Here is an 18,488-nt window from a genome sequence, read left to right as displayed (position 1 = left end):
GAAGGGAGGGAGAGATTTCCACTCTTTCTTTTCTTTTCTTTTCTTTTTTTTTTTTTTACAAACATGGGTAACATTTGTGTATTTTTTTGTTTTGTTTTGTTTTTGTTGTGGACCATTTTTAAAGTCTTTATTGAATTTGTTACAATATTGCTTCTGTTTTATGTTTTGGTTTTTTGACCATGAGGCATGTGGGATCTTAGCACCTCCTGCATTGGGATCAGGAATCGACAGACCAGGGATTGAGCCCGCACCCCCTGCATTGGAAGGCAAGTCTTAACCACTGGCCTGCCAGGGAAGTCCCATGGGTTACATTTGTAATTGGAAAATTTTAGCTTAAAAAGTACAGCTACAGTGTAGACCACCGCCCCCCCCACACACAAAGGAAAACATATTCTTCCTTGAAAGAAAGTGTCCTTATTGAAATGGGGGTTGGGGGCTGGCATTCAATCCTAGGTAGATTAACAAAGATGGGGAAAATGGGAAGAAACAACTAAAAATGAGGCAAACTACAAATAACAACGTAAAACAGAATTATAAAGTATTGTTCTGATGTTGACTTTGATAATTATATAAATAAAGGCTTAAAGCTGTCTTTGAAACACTTTAGGATTTCCTTGAACTAGTAGAATTGAAAGCAGAGTTTACCTTTCTTCCAAATTACTGCAGCAGGTAAGAGCAAACAAAGCATTCTATACAGAGAAAAAAGCAAAACAAAAGCATTCTATAAGAGAAAAGAAAGAAAGGAAAGGAGGAAAAGAAATATTTCAAAATTAAATACATAAACAAAGAGAAAAATTAGGAGATAAGAGTTATGGTAATCAATGTAAATAAGAGTTAGATTTATTGAATCCTATGTTCCTGGCACTGAGCTAAGGACTCTGCCCTGTGCAGGTAACAGAATCAGCCTGCAACTCTTTCTGGCTTTGGGGTTTGAAACAAGGCTGAGCCCTGAAGAGAACTCTGTGCAACTAGTAACAAATGTCTTGGTTAGAAACCTTGAGGAAAGGAGACTTTCTGTCTCCCAGTCTGGCAAGATTCCCTAAACTGTTGGGGAGATGGGGAGAGGTGGGAGAAGAATTAGCCCTGTGATGCTTCTGGGCTGAGACCACAAGCCCTTCCAATAAGCCCTAGACAAAACCGAGAGGCAGCAGGGACCCTCGAGGCCCATGTGCCAAGAGGACAGGAAGGTGCTTTTACCAGGACGCAGGGCCAGATGTACGCAATTTGCCCTAACTCCTCCATCAGCGAATACCCTATTCCAGGAAGCCACTATTGACCTTCCCAGCCCTCAAGTTTAGGCGGCCTGCTTTAGGCCTCCCTAAATGCCCTGACCCCATCTTATCACAGACCATACTATATTTTAATGATCTTTGTATATGTGTTCTCCTTCACTAGACTGTGAATTCTCAAGAGTGGGAATTAAGTATCTCCTGTGCCTGACACATAGTAGGCGATTTAGTTCTACAACAGAAGAATATCACTTATATTTGACTGTTTCCTCACTAAACTCTAAACTCCATAAAATTAAAGAATATACATCTGGTTTTATGCACAATTAAATCACTGGAGCCTCACACAGTGCTTGGCACAGATTAGATTTTCAATAAATATTTTTGAATGAATAATTCTGTCTTCTCTATGATTCTATCTTCTCTATCTACTGTGTCACATTCCAAGAAAAAGCAGCTTCTTGACATTTTTTTCCTTGTAACGACTTATTGTTTTAAATTGTTTCTGCCCTTTAACTTTTTAAAATTTGTCATCATTTTCCCGTTTTCATCCTCACACTCACATGGAACATGATCTCCACTATTTGAAAGTGTGCGATTTTGATTCAGCCTTGTATTTATCCTCCTATTGCAAACTGCCAGCCTTCCTATCAACCTCCCTTACCTAACTCCTAGAATGCCATGAATCAGGGGCGGTACTTAGAGGTGAACAGTTAGCCTCCAATTTACAAGCTTGCTTTTCTCCGGGGTAACTGCAAAGTCACACGTTCCTGGGTGTGACCTTTTCACGACATAATCTCCTCAACGAGTGGGTTAATTAGATTATGTATGACTATAACCAATTAAATTAAAAGTGTGGTATAATGGAAGAGTTAAAATAGTATTCGCTAGGCAAGGTTCTGAAGTTTTTAAAAATACATGATATAGGCTTTCATAAGAGAATAAGAGAAACAAGGAAAACATGTTCCAAATTACCTTCCAAGCAGTTAATCTGGATTGACGGTCCCACTGACAAAGGAGGGGACCAAACGCTCCTTCGCACCGGTGTCGGCAGCCGGAGCCAGCGCCTCTGTGGGCGGGGCCACCGGAGCTTCCAGGGACCCAAAGGGAGAGGGGGCGGGGTCAAGGCGGGTCCAGGCCTTCAGGGGCGGGGCCTCAGCGGGCGAGGGGCAGGCTGGGAAGAGGCGCCATATTGGCGTCGGCCGCGCTGTATTGTCATAAATAGAGCCGGTTTTCTGGTGTTTTCACTACTCGGTTGGATGCCTCGGCCGTAGTAAGTGAGACAGTGAGCGAGCAAGCGAGCTACAAGCGAGCGGAGGAAAGTGGACAGGAGGAGAAGGGAAGAGCAAGAACAGGACTCCAGAGCGAAAGACTCGCCGGTGAGGGAGGCGCAGGAAGCGATGAAAGAGATGTCTGCGTAAGTGGTGGGGGCCGGCGGTTGGGGGCGAGGCATAACGGGGTGGGCCGGGGTGGCCGGCCTGGCACCCGTTTCTGTTCCCTGCCCCTCGCGCCGTGCCCTGAACTCTCTCAATGGTCTCCTTCCCCTCTCCCGGCCGTTCGGCAAGGGCACCTCCCCTACACCCGGCGGCTCACCTGGCCACCGCTGCACAGACTCGGGGACTGCAGGAGTCCCCATCTGCCACTGGCTGCCCTACCTCTGAGGACGCCCCCAGACAAGGTTGCGGCGGAAAAGAGGCGCGTGTGTCCGTGGGGAGAAATTGTCGGTTACTCTCCTGCCCCCAGCGCTGTCTGAGCCGGTCTCTGCTCCTGTCTGCATTGGCGCAAATACCATCCCCCTCCCTCCCCCTCCTCCCTTGCTGACCGGCTGTCTCCACGTCTCCTGGAGTGAATGACCTATCCCAGCCCATGGGTTTCTCTTTCGTAATGACTGTGGTCTTTTCACCCTCCCCTGGTCTCCCCACCTATCCACAGGACATCTGCCGGTCTATACCTCCTGCTCATACTTTGATAAGTCAGAAACAGTGTCCGTGCTTGGCAAGATATTGTTGTAGCTTCTTACATTTTAGTTTATTAGGAAATAATTTAGACATAAAGAAAAATGCAGAGAATAACATAAGCATCATTTGTGTAGCCACCATCCATCTCTCCCAAAGCATAACTTTCCGTGTGTGTGTGTGTTTGTGTACACACATATCTTTATTTAAAAGAAAACAGGCATACCGAATACATCTCAAGGATTCTGTTACCTTCTTCACTGGTCCATCCACCTCCCTCTCCAGAGTTCCCCACAGTTCCAAATTTGATGCTTATTGCTGCATGTTTTTTATGCTATTACTACATATGTATGTGTCCATAATCGGCATTGTTTTACTTGTTTTTAAGCTTTATATAACTAGTATCACACTTGTCATTCAACAACTTCTTTAGTACAACATAGTATCTTTGAGATTTGTCCATGATAGTATTTTCAGCTCTAATTAATTCGTACTACTGTCTTGTATTCCATTGTAGGGATACACCCTAATTTAGTCCTTTTCCTGTTAGTGATTATTTTAGGTCCTTTCTAAGTTTTTTTTGTTTTTTTTTTAATGTTACAGTGTGGCAGTGAACATTTTTGTACATGTCTCCTTGTACACTTGTACTAGACTTGCTCTAAGGGTGTTTACTTATAAGTGGAATTGATGAGTGGAAGGGAATGTGGAATTCCGTTGCTTGCCTTGTTTTCCTGTCTAGATGAGGGAAGTTCAGAATAATGGATTTGGAATTTCAGTGCTAATAGGGACCTTGATAGTCAACTTTCTCAGCATAGAGATAAGAAAGTGGGGCCCAAGGTAGCTGGTGTCATAGACTTCACTTAGACAATGAAGAAAACAATTAACTAGAGTGGCAGAATGTTAGGACTATAAACTCTGATGCAAGCAAAGAATGTTAATGTACATTTGGGAACAAATCTAGTTGTGATTTCTTTTTAAAAGCTAGACTATTTCACTAGGACCTGCTAATGGGATGTTTTTGTTTCTTGTGGGGGGGGGGCATTGTTTTTACTTAGAGCTTTCTTTCAAGTGGCTGACTGCTTTTCAAAGACTGACTGTAGATGGTACTTGACTTAAGTCTGCAGGGTGTGTAGTGGAGGTGGCCCTGGCCCAGCTCCCATTCAGGCTCTTTGCATTTGAGCTGAGTGGTGTTGGTACAGCTGTCCTGATGCCAACACAGGCTGCTTTTGGCTTGAAAAGACATCCTAACCATGAAAGCTTGAGGCAGTATGAATAGTCCTTCATCAACATAAGCACAAAATATCCTTTTTTAAAAAAAAAAGTGGGGGTTCCAACCATTAGTACTTACTAAACTTTTAAGGTAGCTAAAGTAATGAGTGGATTGAGAGATTTAATGTATCAGTATATGATACTTTAAATTTTTTCTGCTGTTTCATTTTTCTTGAACAGAAACACTGTGCTGGACAGCCAGCGTCAACAAAAGCATTATGGAATCACCTCTCCAATTAGCTTGGCATGTCCGAAAGAAATTGATCATATTTACACCCAGAAATTAATTGATGCCATGAAACCATTTGGAGTATTTGAAGATGAGGAAGAATTGAACCACAGGTATGTCACTTAGCAATGCAAACTATTTTATGGTACATTCTTTAATCATTAATTCTATGAACATATATCAAGTACCAATTATGTCCCTGCCTAGGGATATAAAAATGACAAAATGAAGAGAAAACTTGGCCCTCGTGGAGTTTATATTTTAGTTGAAGTTTAGAGGAGGAAACTAACAATTAGCCAAGTAAGTAAAATACATACAGTGTTACACATGACAAGTGCTGCTGAGAAGAATGAAGCTGGGAGAGGAGGTTGTCAGGGAAGGCCTCATTGACATTTGAGGGAAATTTTAAAGGTGAGAGAGGAGCTATGTGGATATGAGGGAAGAGCATTCTAGGCAGAAGGCTTGAGGTGGGAGTGTACTTGGTATATTTAAGAAATAGACAGCAGGGTAACCTAGGTATGTGAAGCAGAGTGAATAAGAAGGGGAATGTGGGCTTAAAGTAAATGAGGTGGGAAGGAGCTTGGAAGGAAAGGTCACTTAGGACCTTGAAAGCCATTTATAACGGTTTTGGCTTTTACTCTGAGTGAGATGGGAAGCTGTTAGGGTTTTGAGCAAAAGATTGACATGATTTACTCATGTTTAACATAGTCACTCTGGCTGCTTTACCGAGCATAGTCTGAAGTGGGGTCAAAGGCAGAAGCAGGGAAACTAGTTAGGAGGCTATTATATTAACCCAAGGAAAAACATGATGGTGGCCAGAACTAGGGATGGCAGTGGAAGTGATAAGAAGTAGTAGAATTCTGGATGTATTTTAAAAGTAGGGTGGTTTAATGACTGTGGAATGTGAGGGGGTGGGAGGGGAGGGGTCAAAGACAATGCCAAGATTTTTGGTCTCAGCATCTCGAAGGATGGGATTCCATTACCTGGGGAAGGCTGAAGGAGAAGCAGGTTCGGACAGATCAGGAATTCAGTTTTTCATGTGTTATCTTTGAGATGCCTAAACTCTTCTATCTTTCTTCTTTTTTAAAAAAAAATCTGGATTTGGATATGCCATTAGTTGCAAGTTTGTTTTAATATCAAATTGCTTTTATTAAGTAAATTTTATAAAAATTAGCCAATAAATTATTTACTTGTTTTTATTATCCAAAAACTCATAACTGTCAGTGAGAGAATGCTAACCTCTATTATCACCACACTGAATTGATTTTATTCCATAGTAAGGCCAAGAAAGTTGACAGTTCAGTTGGCCTCTGCAGCTTTATTGAAGGTAATTTTGATTTTTTTATTAGGCTTTTTGAATTTTGAAAATAGCTCAAAGACCAAAATACTATCATCACATTTATCGTCTCTTTGGAACTCTTAGGAACCTAAGAATGCCAAAGAGATGTGCCATGTGTCAACAGATGTGATAGCATTATCACGTGTATAATATGCTTTTACTCTAGCACCAACACAAAGGTACTGCCTATGTTTAATTACTTTTTAAAATAGTTTGTTTTTGGTGTGTGTTTGTTTTCATCTAAAGCATGTTATTTTTTATTATAGGCTGGTTGTGCTTGGTAAACTGAACAATTTAGTAAAAGAATGGATTTCTGAGGTCAGTGAGAGTAAGGTAAGACTCTAAACTAAATTGAATTCATTGTTTCATTATGTCCTGGCAGTAAGATGCAGAGTTGAGAATAATCAGAAATACATTAAAACTTTTTAGTATACTTGGAAATGAATTGGTGTAGATATTGAGTCCTAAATAAGTGAGGATTTACCCCAGAGGTAGCCAGTGTCTGACTGCAGTTCACATAAATGTCTTGCTTGACTCACATGTAGTAGATCAAAATTTAAATACTGAGATTTTACTTTAAAAGCCAGATTTCAGACTTCTTGTGAAATACCAGGTCTGGCAGCACTGGGCCTTCCTTTGAGCAAGGCAGGAAGAGGCTTGAATGGAATTGTGCTCCTCCCCTTCAGTGCTTCATGGTCCCCACCACTCCCTGCTCTCTCTGACACAGCAACTGTCAGTTATCAGTTTCTGTGTTTCTTATGTGTATACTTTCGTCATTTGCATACCTGCCTGGCCCATGAGACATAGGAGTTTGCAAACCCTAATTTATACTTACACAACTTTTTCCCCGCTCTGGTAGCTTAACTATTTTTCTTCTAAAATCGATTACATTTTTCTTGCTTTCTTAGAGTATTTTGAGTATAACTGAATTCTCATTTATCAGGGAATCATCACTATGAATGTTATTTTACTGGCTGTAGTAAAATGAGGTAGGGCATGTTCAACTGGGTAATACTATTTGCCCCTTCACTAAGTGGCTCAAACTGTTGTATTTTAAATTTTAGGGTTTTTGGTTTTTTTTTTACAGTTTTCCCATCTCTTAACAGCATTCAGCTGAAAGTTAATGGCTCACAGCAGTAGTGTCTCTCTGTCAAATCCCTTTCTGCCCATTAATCTGTATCAGTTTAGAAATTAGATAAACACCTGTTAGAATTCTTTCTTTTACAACTTTTATTATTTCCTTCTGTACTTATGATACATATATAAACTTGGTTCTTTTAAAAACTGGGCTCTGAATAAGGTTATGAGGGACTGTGCTAATCTACAGTCATTGAGTTTAAATAAATGGTCTTTACGCTGTTTACTTTTGCTGCCAGATGACTATCTGGCTCATTTCTGAGCTCACAGCAGGGTTATCAATAGTAGAGGTTTTCAGTTAGGTTGAATTCTGAGCAGGTGAAATGCTAGTCATGAGTAATTAAAAAAAAAAATCATGCTTGTTTCTCTGCTATTAGCTGATCAACTCCTTAAGAAATGAACCTGTCTTATTCACCTGTGCAACCTCAGGACAGAGCTCAGGGATTGAATAAATGTCAGCCCATAATTGCTATGGGTATGCAAACCAGATACACAACTTGCTAGAATTATTTTAAAATCAGAGTATCAAGCTTTATGACTTCTTGTGTGGTCTTTATGTCAGCTGATGTGGTTGTGCTGAGGTCTTTGCTCCTATTCATATTCTAGGATACATCAAGGGAAGTCAAGTGTTAAACTATTCACAAAAGAGGCTAGATTACTTTATTGAGAGATACACCTAACTAATTTTCTTACCGTGTGGTTTTTTGCACGTAAAAGAAAAATCCAGTAGAATCTGTTCCAAGCTCAAAAGGTTTTTTTGTTTTTAATTATTTAAATTGCATTTCATTCACATCAGTGCTTTAATCTGCAAAGACCAGTAGCTGGTTTCCATTTAATTTCTAGGCATAAAACCATTGTTAAAAATTTGAGGCTTTGCCACTGTTGGGCATTTTTTAAGCAAAGAAAATAAAATATGTAATCATTTTAAAAATTTTAATTGGTTTTAACATCTTTATTTGCATAGATAAGGTGATTGGTCTTTTTTATATCATTATAATTCCCTTTCATTTATGCATATTTTAGTTTGAAAAATATCTGAAGGATTTGAGTTAGATCAAAGATCATTTTAATATTCTACACACAGTTGGAATATTTAAAGTTTAAACAGTCCAGAACTCCAAGTCAAATCATTTTAGTTAAATACTGTGGTTTGTGGGGAAAATACTTTACTCTGTGATTCAGTTTATCACTTTCTCATAAATCAAGAAGAAATCATGCTTTTCAAAGTAGGAAGGTAAACTAAAAGGGGCTTCTCTATCCTTTTGATTCATGTTAGTCATCAATGATTTTATTAACTCTTTCTAGCTATTATTTGTGGTACTCTTGAAACATGTCCGTTAAACAGAGAAAATAACAAACATAATATCCTCTTACGCAGATACTTTTAGTCAAGTTCATTAGCAGATATTATTCTCTGGAACTTGGACTGGGCATTTTGGGGAAATAGAAGTAGTAGACATAGTTCTCACCTTCAAGGAATTCAAATATAGTTGAAGAGATGGAACTCACATACACAGAATAAAGTCAATAAATGTAGTATAAAAGTGGTTAAAGATAATAACAGTAGAGGAGCACAGGGGGAAAAAGGAGCTTGTTACAAGATGGATAATCAAAGAAAGCTTCATGAGGGAGGTGGAACTTGAAGTGATCTTTGAAAAATAGATGGTATTGAGATACCCAGAGAGGATGGCAAGCATTTGACAGAAGGAAAATGGCAAATGCAATGGAAAGGAGACTAGGTTATGTAACATGTTGGCAGTTGGAGCTTCAGAAGGGAATATTAGGAGACAAGGCAAGAAAGATCCTTAAGAGCATACTGTGGAAGTCCTTGGGATCCAAGGATCAGTATCTGTAGAAGAATGCATTGGCAAGTTTTGAGCAGAAGAGTTATGTAATAGAGTTAATTTAAGAACACCAGCCAGTGAATTTTTAACAAAATGGAGTAAGAAATAAAGACTAATGGCAAGAGGGTAACTTACGATACTGTGAAATAGTACAGAATGGGAGTGGGTGGGGAGGAAGTGACATGTGAGGGATATAACCTAAGAATTGGTAAGCCAGGAAGAATAATAATGACTTATAGGTATGGGCAGTAAGGAAAATAAGGAACAGAAATAGAGAAATCAGGAGGTATACCTGGTTTATCATAGGAAGAATTTTTTGCTAGGTTTCAGGCATGTATATTGAAGTGGATCAGAAAGTCTGAGTGAAAATATCTGATGGGCAGTTAGAATTGGCTCTAGAGAGAGGTGAAAAGTAGCGTTGTAATTCTGGTACAACCAAAAATATGTTAATTAAAGTTGTTAGATTAGCTCTCATAAGGAGATGTCAAGAATTACCCCAGTTCCTTGCAGAAATATTACAGAGCTAGAATCAATAAGTTAAGCATATCTGTCACAAAAACTAAAGGGGAGATAGTATTAGTCAAGAGTATGATAACTGTAGAGAGCTGAAAGTGCATTAATTTGGTAGTTGCAAGTTCCTTGGTGACTATTAAGAGTGATGGAGCCAAATCAGGTAATTTGGGGGGACAGGTAGGGTCAAGTGATAAAAAATGTTTTTCTTAAGATAGAGATGTGTGCATGTATACTGGACACAAATTTGTCTTGTCTTTCCTCTGGGAATACCTTCATTACTTCAGCTGCAATCAGAAAAGCTCTGAAGTACTTTTACAAATGTCAGGTCACCAAACTTGACAAATGTAGTACATATCAGTAGCATTTAGGCAATTTTTTTAAATTGAGGTATAGTTTATTTACAATATTATATAAATTTCAGGTGTACAACATAGTGATTCTCAATTTTTAAAGGTTATATACTCCACTTACAGTTATTGTAAAATATTGGCTATATTCCCTGTGCTATACAATGTATCCTTGTAGCTTATTTATTTTATACATAGTAGTTTGTACCTCTTAATTCCCTCCCCCTATTATGTCCCTCTCCCTTTCCGTCTCCCCACTAGTGACCACTAGTTAGTTCTCTGTATTTGTGAGTCTGTTTCTTTTTTGTTACAGTCACTAGTTTGTTTTATTTTTTAGATTCTACATGTCAGTGATATCATACAGTGTTTGTCTTTCTCTGTCTGACTTATTTCACTAAGCATAATACCCTCGAAGTCCATCCACGTTGTTGCAAACGGCAAAATTTTATTCTTTTTTATGGCTCATATCCCATTCTGTATATATACCGCATCTTTATCCATTCATCTGTTGATGGACACTTAGTTTGCTTCTGTGTCTTGGCTATTGTAAATAATGCTGCTATGAACATTAGGGTGCATATCTCTTTTCAAATTAATGTTCTCATTTTCTTTGGATATATACCAAGGAGTGTAATTGCTGGATCATGTGGTAGTTCTTTTTTTTAAAAATTATTTATTTATTATTTGGTTGTGCCGGGTCTTAGTTGTGGCAGGTGGGCTCCTTAGCTGCGGCTCAAAGGCTCCTTAATTGTGGCTCGCTGGCTCCTTAGTTGCGACGCATGGGCTCCTTAGTTGCGGCATGCAAACTCTTAATTGCAGCATGCATGTGGAATCTAGTTCCCTGACCAGGAATCAAACCCAGGCCCCCTGCATTGGGAGTGTGGAGTCTTAACCACTGCACCACCAGGGAAGTCCCTGGTAGTTCTGTTTTTATTGTTTTTTTTAGGAACCTTACTACTGTTTTCTACGGTGGTTGCACCAATATACATTCCCACCAATAGTCTACAAAGGTTCCCTTTTCTCCACATCCTCGTCAACATGTATTAGAGCATTTAGACAATTTTAATGCTAAATAATTTGAACAATTGAATGCCTTAAAAAATTTTTTATTTTATTTTAGAATCTCCCACCTTCTGTTGTGGCTACTGTTGGTGGAAAAATTTTCACCTTTGGCTCCTATAGGCTTGGAGTACACACCAAAGGTAATTGCTTTTCTATGCTTTACTGATAAGAACTTTCAATAAAAAACTTATTTGTTGTTCATAATTAGAAAATACAGAGGAAAAAATTCCCATTATCTCACTACTAGAGTACTATATTATTTCCTATACTCATCTTACATAGTTTCTTCTGTACATATGTTTGTGTATACAAAAATGTAATACATATTCAATATACTGTTCTTGATATAAATACTTTGATTTGCAGGAGCTGACATTGATGCACTTTGTGTTGCTCCAAGACATGTGGAGAGATCTGATTTTTTTCAATCTTTTTTTGAAAAATTGAAACATCAAGATGGCATTAGAAACTTAAGAGTGAGTATCTTCTCGTATTTAATACTTTGAATTTGTTAACAGATAACTGCAAAAGCTAGGGCTTAGGATGGTTGACGTATTTCTTAAGAAGTTGCTGTATCTTGTTAAAATAACAGTAGTGACTAAAAAACACGGGCTTTTTAGTTATACACACCTGCATTGAATCTAGAATCTACCACACATTAGCTCATGGATTTTGGTCAAGTTACCTATGCTCTCTGAGTCTCAGTTTCCTTAGCTATCAAATGAAGATCTAGTGATAACATTCTTATAAAGTTTTTTGGAGGATTGATGAGATAATTTACATAAATCATTTACTATAATATCTGATAAATGGTTGGTGCACAGCAAATGGCTCATTATGTATAAGGTTCAACTAGTAACTCTTTATGTGTGTATATCTAGCCATTCATTCAGCAAATAAAATTTCAGCACCAATAATTCATCAGATCCTGGCCTTAGTCCCACAAATACAAGAGCAAACAAGATAGTTTATGTGAGGGAGGGACTGGGGGTACTAAACAAACAGGTAGTTTTAATGCAATCTCAAGTGCTTGGATAAGGCAAAGCTCAGAGGATTTGTGTTATTTGGGTGTCTGGGAATGGAGAAGGAGGTTAAGAATTTGTTAGGTTGGGGAATTCCCTGGTGGTTCAGTGATTAGGACGCCAAGCTACCAGTGCAGTGGGTGAGGGTTTCATCCCTGGTCAGAGAACTAAGATCCACACATGGCAGTGGGGCCAAAAAATGTACAAAAAAGAAAAAAAAAATGGTTAGGTTGGGGGATTAAAGAAGGCTCAGAGAAACGTTTCTACTAGATCCAAATGATATAGATTTTTTTTGATAGATAAGTCATGGGATCTGATATTTTAATATCTAACACTAGTGCTTTTTGTAAATAATCAGTTTTCAGCTAAGTTCAACAAACAGTAAATACCCAGATGATAGCAGTTCTGCCTGCCAGTTTCTGATGAATATTTTTAGAAGGATAATATGTTAGGTAACTACTGTCATGGACATTTTGCGTATCTTAAACAACACAGTCACAAAGTAGAAGTGCTTGCTTAGGTAGAATGAGAAACTAAGAAAATTTTCAGTTTTCCTACTGAGTTAAAATAAAAATTGGGAGAAAAAGTATTCATGTTATTGGCATTTGGGAAGGATAAAGGATTACACCTTATTTGTTATAATTGTTTTCTTTTATTGTAGGCTGTAGAAGATGCCTTTGTGCCTGTTATAAAATTTGAATTTGATGGAATTGAAGTAAGTGTTAAATATTTTTCTGACTTTATAATTGAATTATTTAACCTATATGGGTTTGTTTGTTTGTTTTATAGTTTAAAAATCAGACTTATATAGGCACAAATTTTAAGGACTCAAATAGTCTGGTCATGGTGAGTCCTTCCTCACCATGGAAAAGGAACCAGCCTCCATCCCTACCCCCAAGATGTTTATACACATCCTTCTCATTCCCATAATCTCCTAAAATAATTATATTATTATAGTTTTAGTTGGAGCAGTATTCAGTGTTCATATTATTATGGTCTTATAAATAATGTTCAAAACTGAGCACAAAATGTACTAGGTTGCCATTCTTTGCTGTGTGGCTTTTGTTTTCTTGGGAGTTAATGTTTTGTGTTTTATTTGCTTGATGTTTATACTTTGACTAATTCAAATTTCAGTCTCTCCTAGTTGTCTAAATCTCCGCTAAATAGATTTGGATTTCTCAGGTGTCCTGTCATTATCGTCTTGAAAAAATATCTCACTGATTCTTCTCACTTCTTCTAATCCACACTGATTGTTCTCCATGACTGATATACAGCTGTCATTCTGACACCTTTCTTCTGTCATCCTGGGATTTCCTTTTGCTTCTCTCTTGAGTTTTCTTCTTTCTTGACTTACTTTCATTTTAGTGGCACTCATCCACCAGCTTCCTGAAAAAGAGCACATATTTTTGAGATCTTGAATGTTTACAAATATCTTTATTTTGTTCTCACACCAAATTGATAGTTTGGCTAAGCATAGACTTCTAGGTGGGAAATAATGTTGCTCAGAATTTTGAAGGCCTTGCTTCATTGTCTTCTAGCTTCCATACTCTGTTGAGAAGCGTGAGGCCAATTTGGTTACTCATCGTTTTTATGTGACCTATTTTGCCTTTTTGGCCACTTGTGTGATTTTCTTTTCTTCTTTTTTCCCTGGTCTTCATAGTTGTAAAATTTATGGTAATACACTTTGTTTTAGTATGTGTCTTTTCAGCCAAATGTGCTAAGGCACTCAAGTAGTTCTTTCAGTTTGGAAATACCTGTCCTTCAGTTCTTGGAAATTGTATTGAATTCAATTGTTTTGCCCGCCTTTGTTTTCTGTCCTCTTTCTGGGACTCCTAACATTTGTATGTTGGACCCCCAGGACTGCCGTGTTTTTTTTTGTTTGTTTGTTTTTACTTCTTCCTTCCCACTTATAACTACATTTTCATATTTTTGTTCTGCTTTTTTGGGGTTTTCTCATCTTCTAAATGTTCTCGTTTTCCATTTCTGCCATCATATTTTTAATTTCTAAGAATACTTTTTTATTCTCTAAATGTTCCTTTTTATTTAAGAACTTATTTACAGCTTCCTGTCCTTATTTCCCAGATATAATATGTTTTATCTCTGCTTCCTTAGATCTGCTGAGTCTGTTACCATTTGTCCATCTGCTTTCCAGATTTCATGGTTTTTACCGTTGTCTCCTTCTGTTCTCTTTGACTTAGTGGGTTATGCCTTTGAAAACAAAATAAAACTAAAACAAAAAAACAAAATTTTGCTGGTATTTTAGTGGGGTTTCAAGAGGGAGTGAATGTAAATGTGTTGGATCTGCCATCTTTATCTAGAAATTCACTTACAAGGTTTTGATTTTTTTTAATGATTGGCAAAATTAAAATGCTTTCCCTTAATTTGAAAATTATTCTCCCAAAACTTTGCAGTGATTTTCCAATGTGATATTACTTGCATAGGCCTTTGGAAGTTTTGGTAGAACTTCCCAAACTAATAATTAGAACTTTTTACATTTTTGAGGTGGGAAGGGGGGAGAATGGACTAAAAGGAGAAAAAGTAATATTTCTCTCTCTCTCTCTCTCTCTTTTTTTCATCTTTCCAAAGATTGATCTAGTCTTTGCAAGACTGTCAATACAAACCATATCAGATAATTTAGATCTAAGAGACGACTCTCGACTGAGAAGCCTTGATATAAGGTGTATTCGCAGCCTAAATGGTAAGCTTCTAAAGAGAAATCTCAGATACCTACTTGAAAACAATTAAACGAATAGAGATCTTTTTGCAAAACTATTAATAGACTTTTTAAGAATTAGACAAACTCAGTTAAAAATGATGTAATTTTCTTTATACAAGTAATCTGATCACATTTAAGCATCTTAAAACAAATTTACTTGAAATGTTAATGTTTATAGCAGTGGTCCTCAAACTTACTGGGCTCAGGACCCTTTTATACTCTAAACATTTTTTGAGGACCCCCCCCCCCCCCCGCAGGGTCTTCTGTTTATGTGAGTTATATTTATCAATTTATCATATTAGAAATAAAAACTGAGAAAATTTTAAGGTGTTTAATTATTAGTTCATTTTAAAATAACAATAACAATTATAAGTGAATATAAATATATTTTTGTGTGAGAATGGCTTTTTTATTTTTTTGCATTTTTTTTGCATTTTTGCAACTCTTTAATATTTGACTTAATAGAACACAGCTAAATTCTCATATCTGCTTTTGCAGTCAGTCTCTTGTAAAATTTTGTTTGATTGAAGTATAGGAAGAAATCTGGCCTCTTAAAGATATGTAATTGGAAAAGGAAGTATTTTCATAGCCTTTTCAGATAATTGTGGGTATTCTTTAATACTACACCAAAACTTGACTGATGACAATTTCCTTTTTTTTTTTTTTTTTAAACTTCTTTCTGGTGGAAGCCTCTTTTTTTTTATTTATTTATTTATTTATTTTTCTTTTAAAATTTTGTTTATTTTTTGCTGTGTTGGGTCTTCATTGCTGTGCACGGGCTTTTCTCTGGTTGCAGCGAGCGGGGGCTACTCTTCGTTGCGGTGCCTGGGCTTCTCATTGCGGTGGCTTCTCTTGTTGCAGAGCACGGGCTCTAGGCGTGTGGGCTTCAGTAGTTGTGGCATGGGGGCTCAGTAGTTGTGGCTCACAGGCTCTAGAGCACAGGCTCAGTAGTTGTGGCGCACAGGCTTAGTTGCTCTGCGGCATGTGCGATCTTCCCGGACCAGGGCTCGAATCCATGTCCCCTGCATTGGCAGGTGGATTCTTAAGCACTGGACCACCAGGGAGGCCCAATTTCCTTTTTCTTTTCAATAGCTTTATTGAGGAGTAATTGCATACCATAAAATCCATCCTTTTTAGGTGTACAATTCAGTAGTCTTAGTATATTCACAGAGTTGTGCACCACAACCCGATTTTAGAACATTTTCGTCATTCTCAACGATCTCAACGAAACGATTCTCAAACGATCCCTCATACCCATTTGCAATCATTCCTTTTTCTCCAATCCCAGGCAACCACTAATCTACTTTCTATCTCTATAGATTTGCCACTTCATACAAATGGGGTCATGTAATATGTGGTCTTTTGTGTCTGTCTTCTTTCACTTAGCATAATGTTTGTGAGGTTTATCCATGTTTGTAGCATACATCAGTAGTTTGTTCCCTTTTTTGCTGAATAAAAGTGATCTTTTTAAAGTGTTAATTAGAATATCAAACCTAAAACTGTATCAGTTAACTTTTTGTACTCTGTTGCATTAAAATCTATTGGTCTTATTCTTTGAATGGATCTTTTACCCATGCATGATTTTGTCCTATCATGCTTTAGTCATTTAGAAAATACTGGCTCACAAAGTTATTTGGATCATCTAAATGTTAACACACATTTCATTATAAAATAATTTTTAAAAAATCACATTCATTAATGTCACCACCAGTCTCATTAGAAAAGTCTAAGTCTTGGAAAGCTGTCAAGCTCACACTAGCAGATACCAGTTGTCCAAAATTCTAATTTTTACTTGAAACTTCAAGTTTTATTATTGGTAACAAATTTTGTCATTTGTTTTCCTAGAAGTGAGGAGCTCACTTTGTTCATTTTTTAGGAACTGTCTGCTAAATGCTCAAGTATGAATAACTGTAGTTGTCTTGTCAATCACTCTTTCAAGTAAAACTGGTGTTCCTTGAAAAAAACAGATAGTTCAGCTTACCTTGAAAATGTTCAAATATCACACACGTTCCTTTCTTGTTTTCTAACTGCAAATTTGTGGTGAAGATAATATTGTCTACTGTTTCAGTTTGTTGCCATGGCTTTGATTCACTGCTAAGATACCAGCAGTTTTACCCACCACTGGTTTGGCACCATGAGTGCAAATGTTAACACAGTGAAACAGGCAAAGAAAGCATTAATATTATAGAAATAGATTTGACCTAATAGATTCCCAGCAGTCCACTGACCACACTTTGAGAACCACTGGTTTATATTGGATTGGCCAAAAAGTTCATTCAGGTTTTTCCATAAGCTGCTATGGAAAAACCCAAATGAATTTTTTGGCCAACCCAGTATTTTGTTTAACTTAATCATTGCATTTTGCTGTATTTCCAGAGTGAAACAGTAAATCACAGTATTTGTGGATAAGGTTTGCATTAAAGCAATAACAGTTTTATAAGTTGGAGGCATTTGATTAACAGTAAAGCCAAAGGTGGAAAAAAGCTAAAAAGATATTCAGACTCATCTCTTATTTTAATATTGGATTATAACCCGTGTGCTTTTTAATTCTTTATAAGCAAAGTGATTTCTCTTATATAAGAGCTACATTTAAAGTACATAATTTAAAGTACATAAAGAAATTAAACCTCATATTTTAGTAGCTTTGCTATTTTTAGCATTTGAGAGTCAAAGTTAGAAGGACATTTGAATTAACTGGAATTTGTTGCATAATGAAAAATGAATGCTTTGTTTTTCAGGGTGTAGAGTTACTGATGAAATTTTGCATTTAGTGCCAAATAAAGAAACTTTCAGACTCACCCTAAGAGCAGTCAAACTATGGGCAAAACGTAAGTATCCCAAGTCTTTTATTTTACGTTTGCATTATAAAATTATAATTTTAACTTGCTCATGGTAGAAGCACATATGGGAATTCCTGAACCTGTTGATACCTTGGGAGATTGAGGTGCAGTAAGCTTTGGAGAAGCTATTTCTTTTTCAGGTGTGATGCTTACCAGTGCTCTGATGTGTGACTTTACCTTCTTCTCCCATGAGTGAAAACTAAAAGCCCCTGACTTTACATGTTGGGTTGCAGCCAGGGAGTCAGAATGAGTTAGAACTTGAAGAATAAAACCCTTACTTGTGTTCGAGCTCTCTATGGACAGGACCATCTTATTATCTCTGTCTCCCCATTACCAGCAGAGAGGCTGGTGTATAGCAGGTGTTCAGTAAATGTATTAAATGAAGAACCTACTGTGATAGTTTTAACCTTTTGTTTTTACCTATCAACACTCATTTCTAATAAAGCCTTGAACTGTACTAGTTTATATATATATATATAGGATGTGGTTCATAAAAGACCCAGCCCTGAGCTGGCATAGCACATTTTGTATTAGTTGTAACTACATTTAAGCTGTGCTGCACTTCTGGCACCAGGTTTTACAATCTAAAACAGTGCTTTCCAATCAAACCTTCTGTGATGATGGAAGTATTTCATATCTGTGCTGTCCAATACAGTAACCATATGGCCGTTGAGCACTTGAAATGTGCACCTGAGGAACTGAACTTAAATTTTATTTTATTTTAATTAAATTTAAAATTAAAAAATATCTAAAGTGAAAACATAGGTCCTCACAAAAACTTTTACACAGATGTTCACAGCATTATTAATAATGTCAAAATGTGGTATATTCATAATGTGGAATATTATATGGCAGTTAAAAGGAGTGAAATATTGATACATGTTACAACATAGATGAACATTGAAACCATTATGTTAAGTGAAAGAAGCCAGTCTGCATATTGTATAATTCCATTTATGTGAAATGTTCAGAGTAGGCATATCTAT

The 18,488-nt window shown here is 37.2% G+C and overlaps 1 protein-coding gene across 1 annotated transcript in view; it reads left to right on the top strand.

Annotated features, from left to right (window-relative positions):
- Positions 1-2,426: 2,426 nt before the first annotated feature.
- The window catches only part of PAPOLG (poly(A) polymerase gamma), a 31,625-nt gene continuing 15,563 nt past the window's right edge, over positions 2,427-18,488 (top strand). Inside the window, exons 1-8 of the mRNA XM_007464144.1 lie at positions 2,427-2,646; positions 4,634-4,795; positions 6,288-6,354; positions 10,983-11,064; positions 11,291-11,400; positions 12,608-12,661; positions 14,533-14,644; positions 17,401-17,490. Coding sequence (XP_007464206.1) covers positions 2,630-2,646; positions 4,634-4,795; positions 6,288-6,354; positions 10,983-11,064; positions 11,291-11,400; positions 12,608-12,661; positions 14,533-14,644; positions 17,401-17,490 — 694 coding nt within the window. The 5' untranslated portion in view covers positions 2,427-2,629. The remainder of the gene's footprint in view (positions 2,647-4,633; positions 4,796-6,287; positions 6,355-10,982; positions 11,065-11,290; positions 11,401-12,607; positions 12,662-14,532; positions 14,645-17,400; positions 17,491-18,488) is intronic.

Source organism: Lipotes vexillifer, unplaced genomic scaffold (assembly GCF_000442215.2).
Source record: "Lipotes vexillifer unplaced genomic scaffold, Lipotes_vexillifer_v1.1 scaffold311, whole genome shotgun sequence".
In the NCBI taxonomy this organism is placed as follows: Eukaryota; Metazoa; Chordata; class Mammalia; order Artiodactyla; family Lipotidae; genus Lipotes; species Lipotes vexillifer.
Note: the sequence above shows the minus strand (reverse complement) of the source record. Positions and strands in the feature narration are given on the sequence as shown.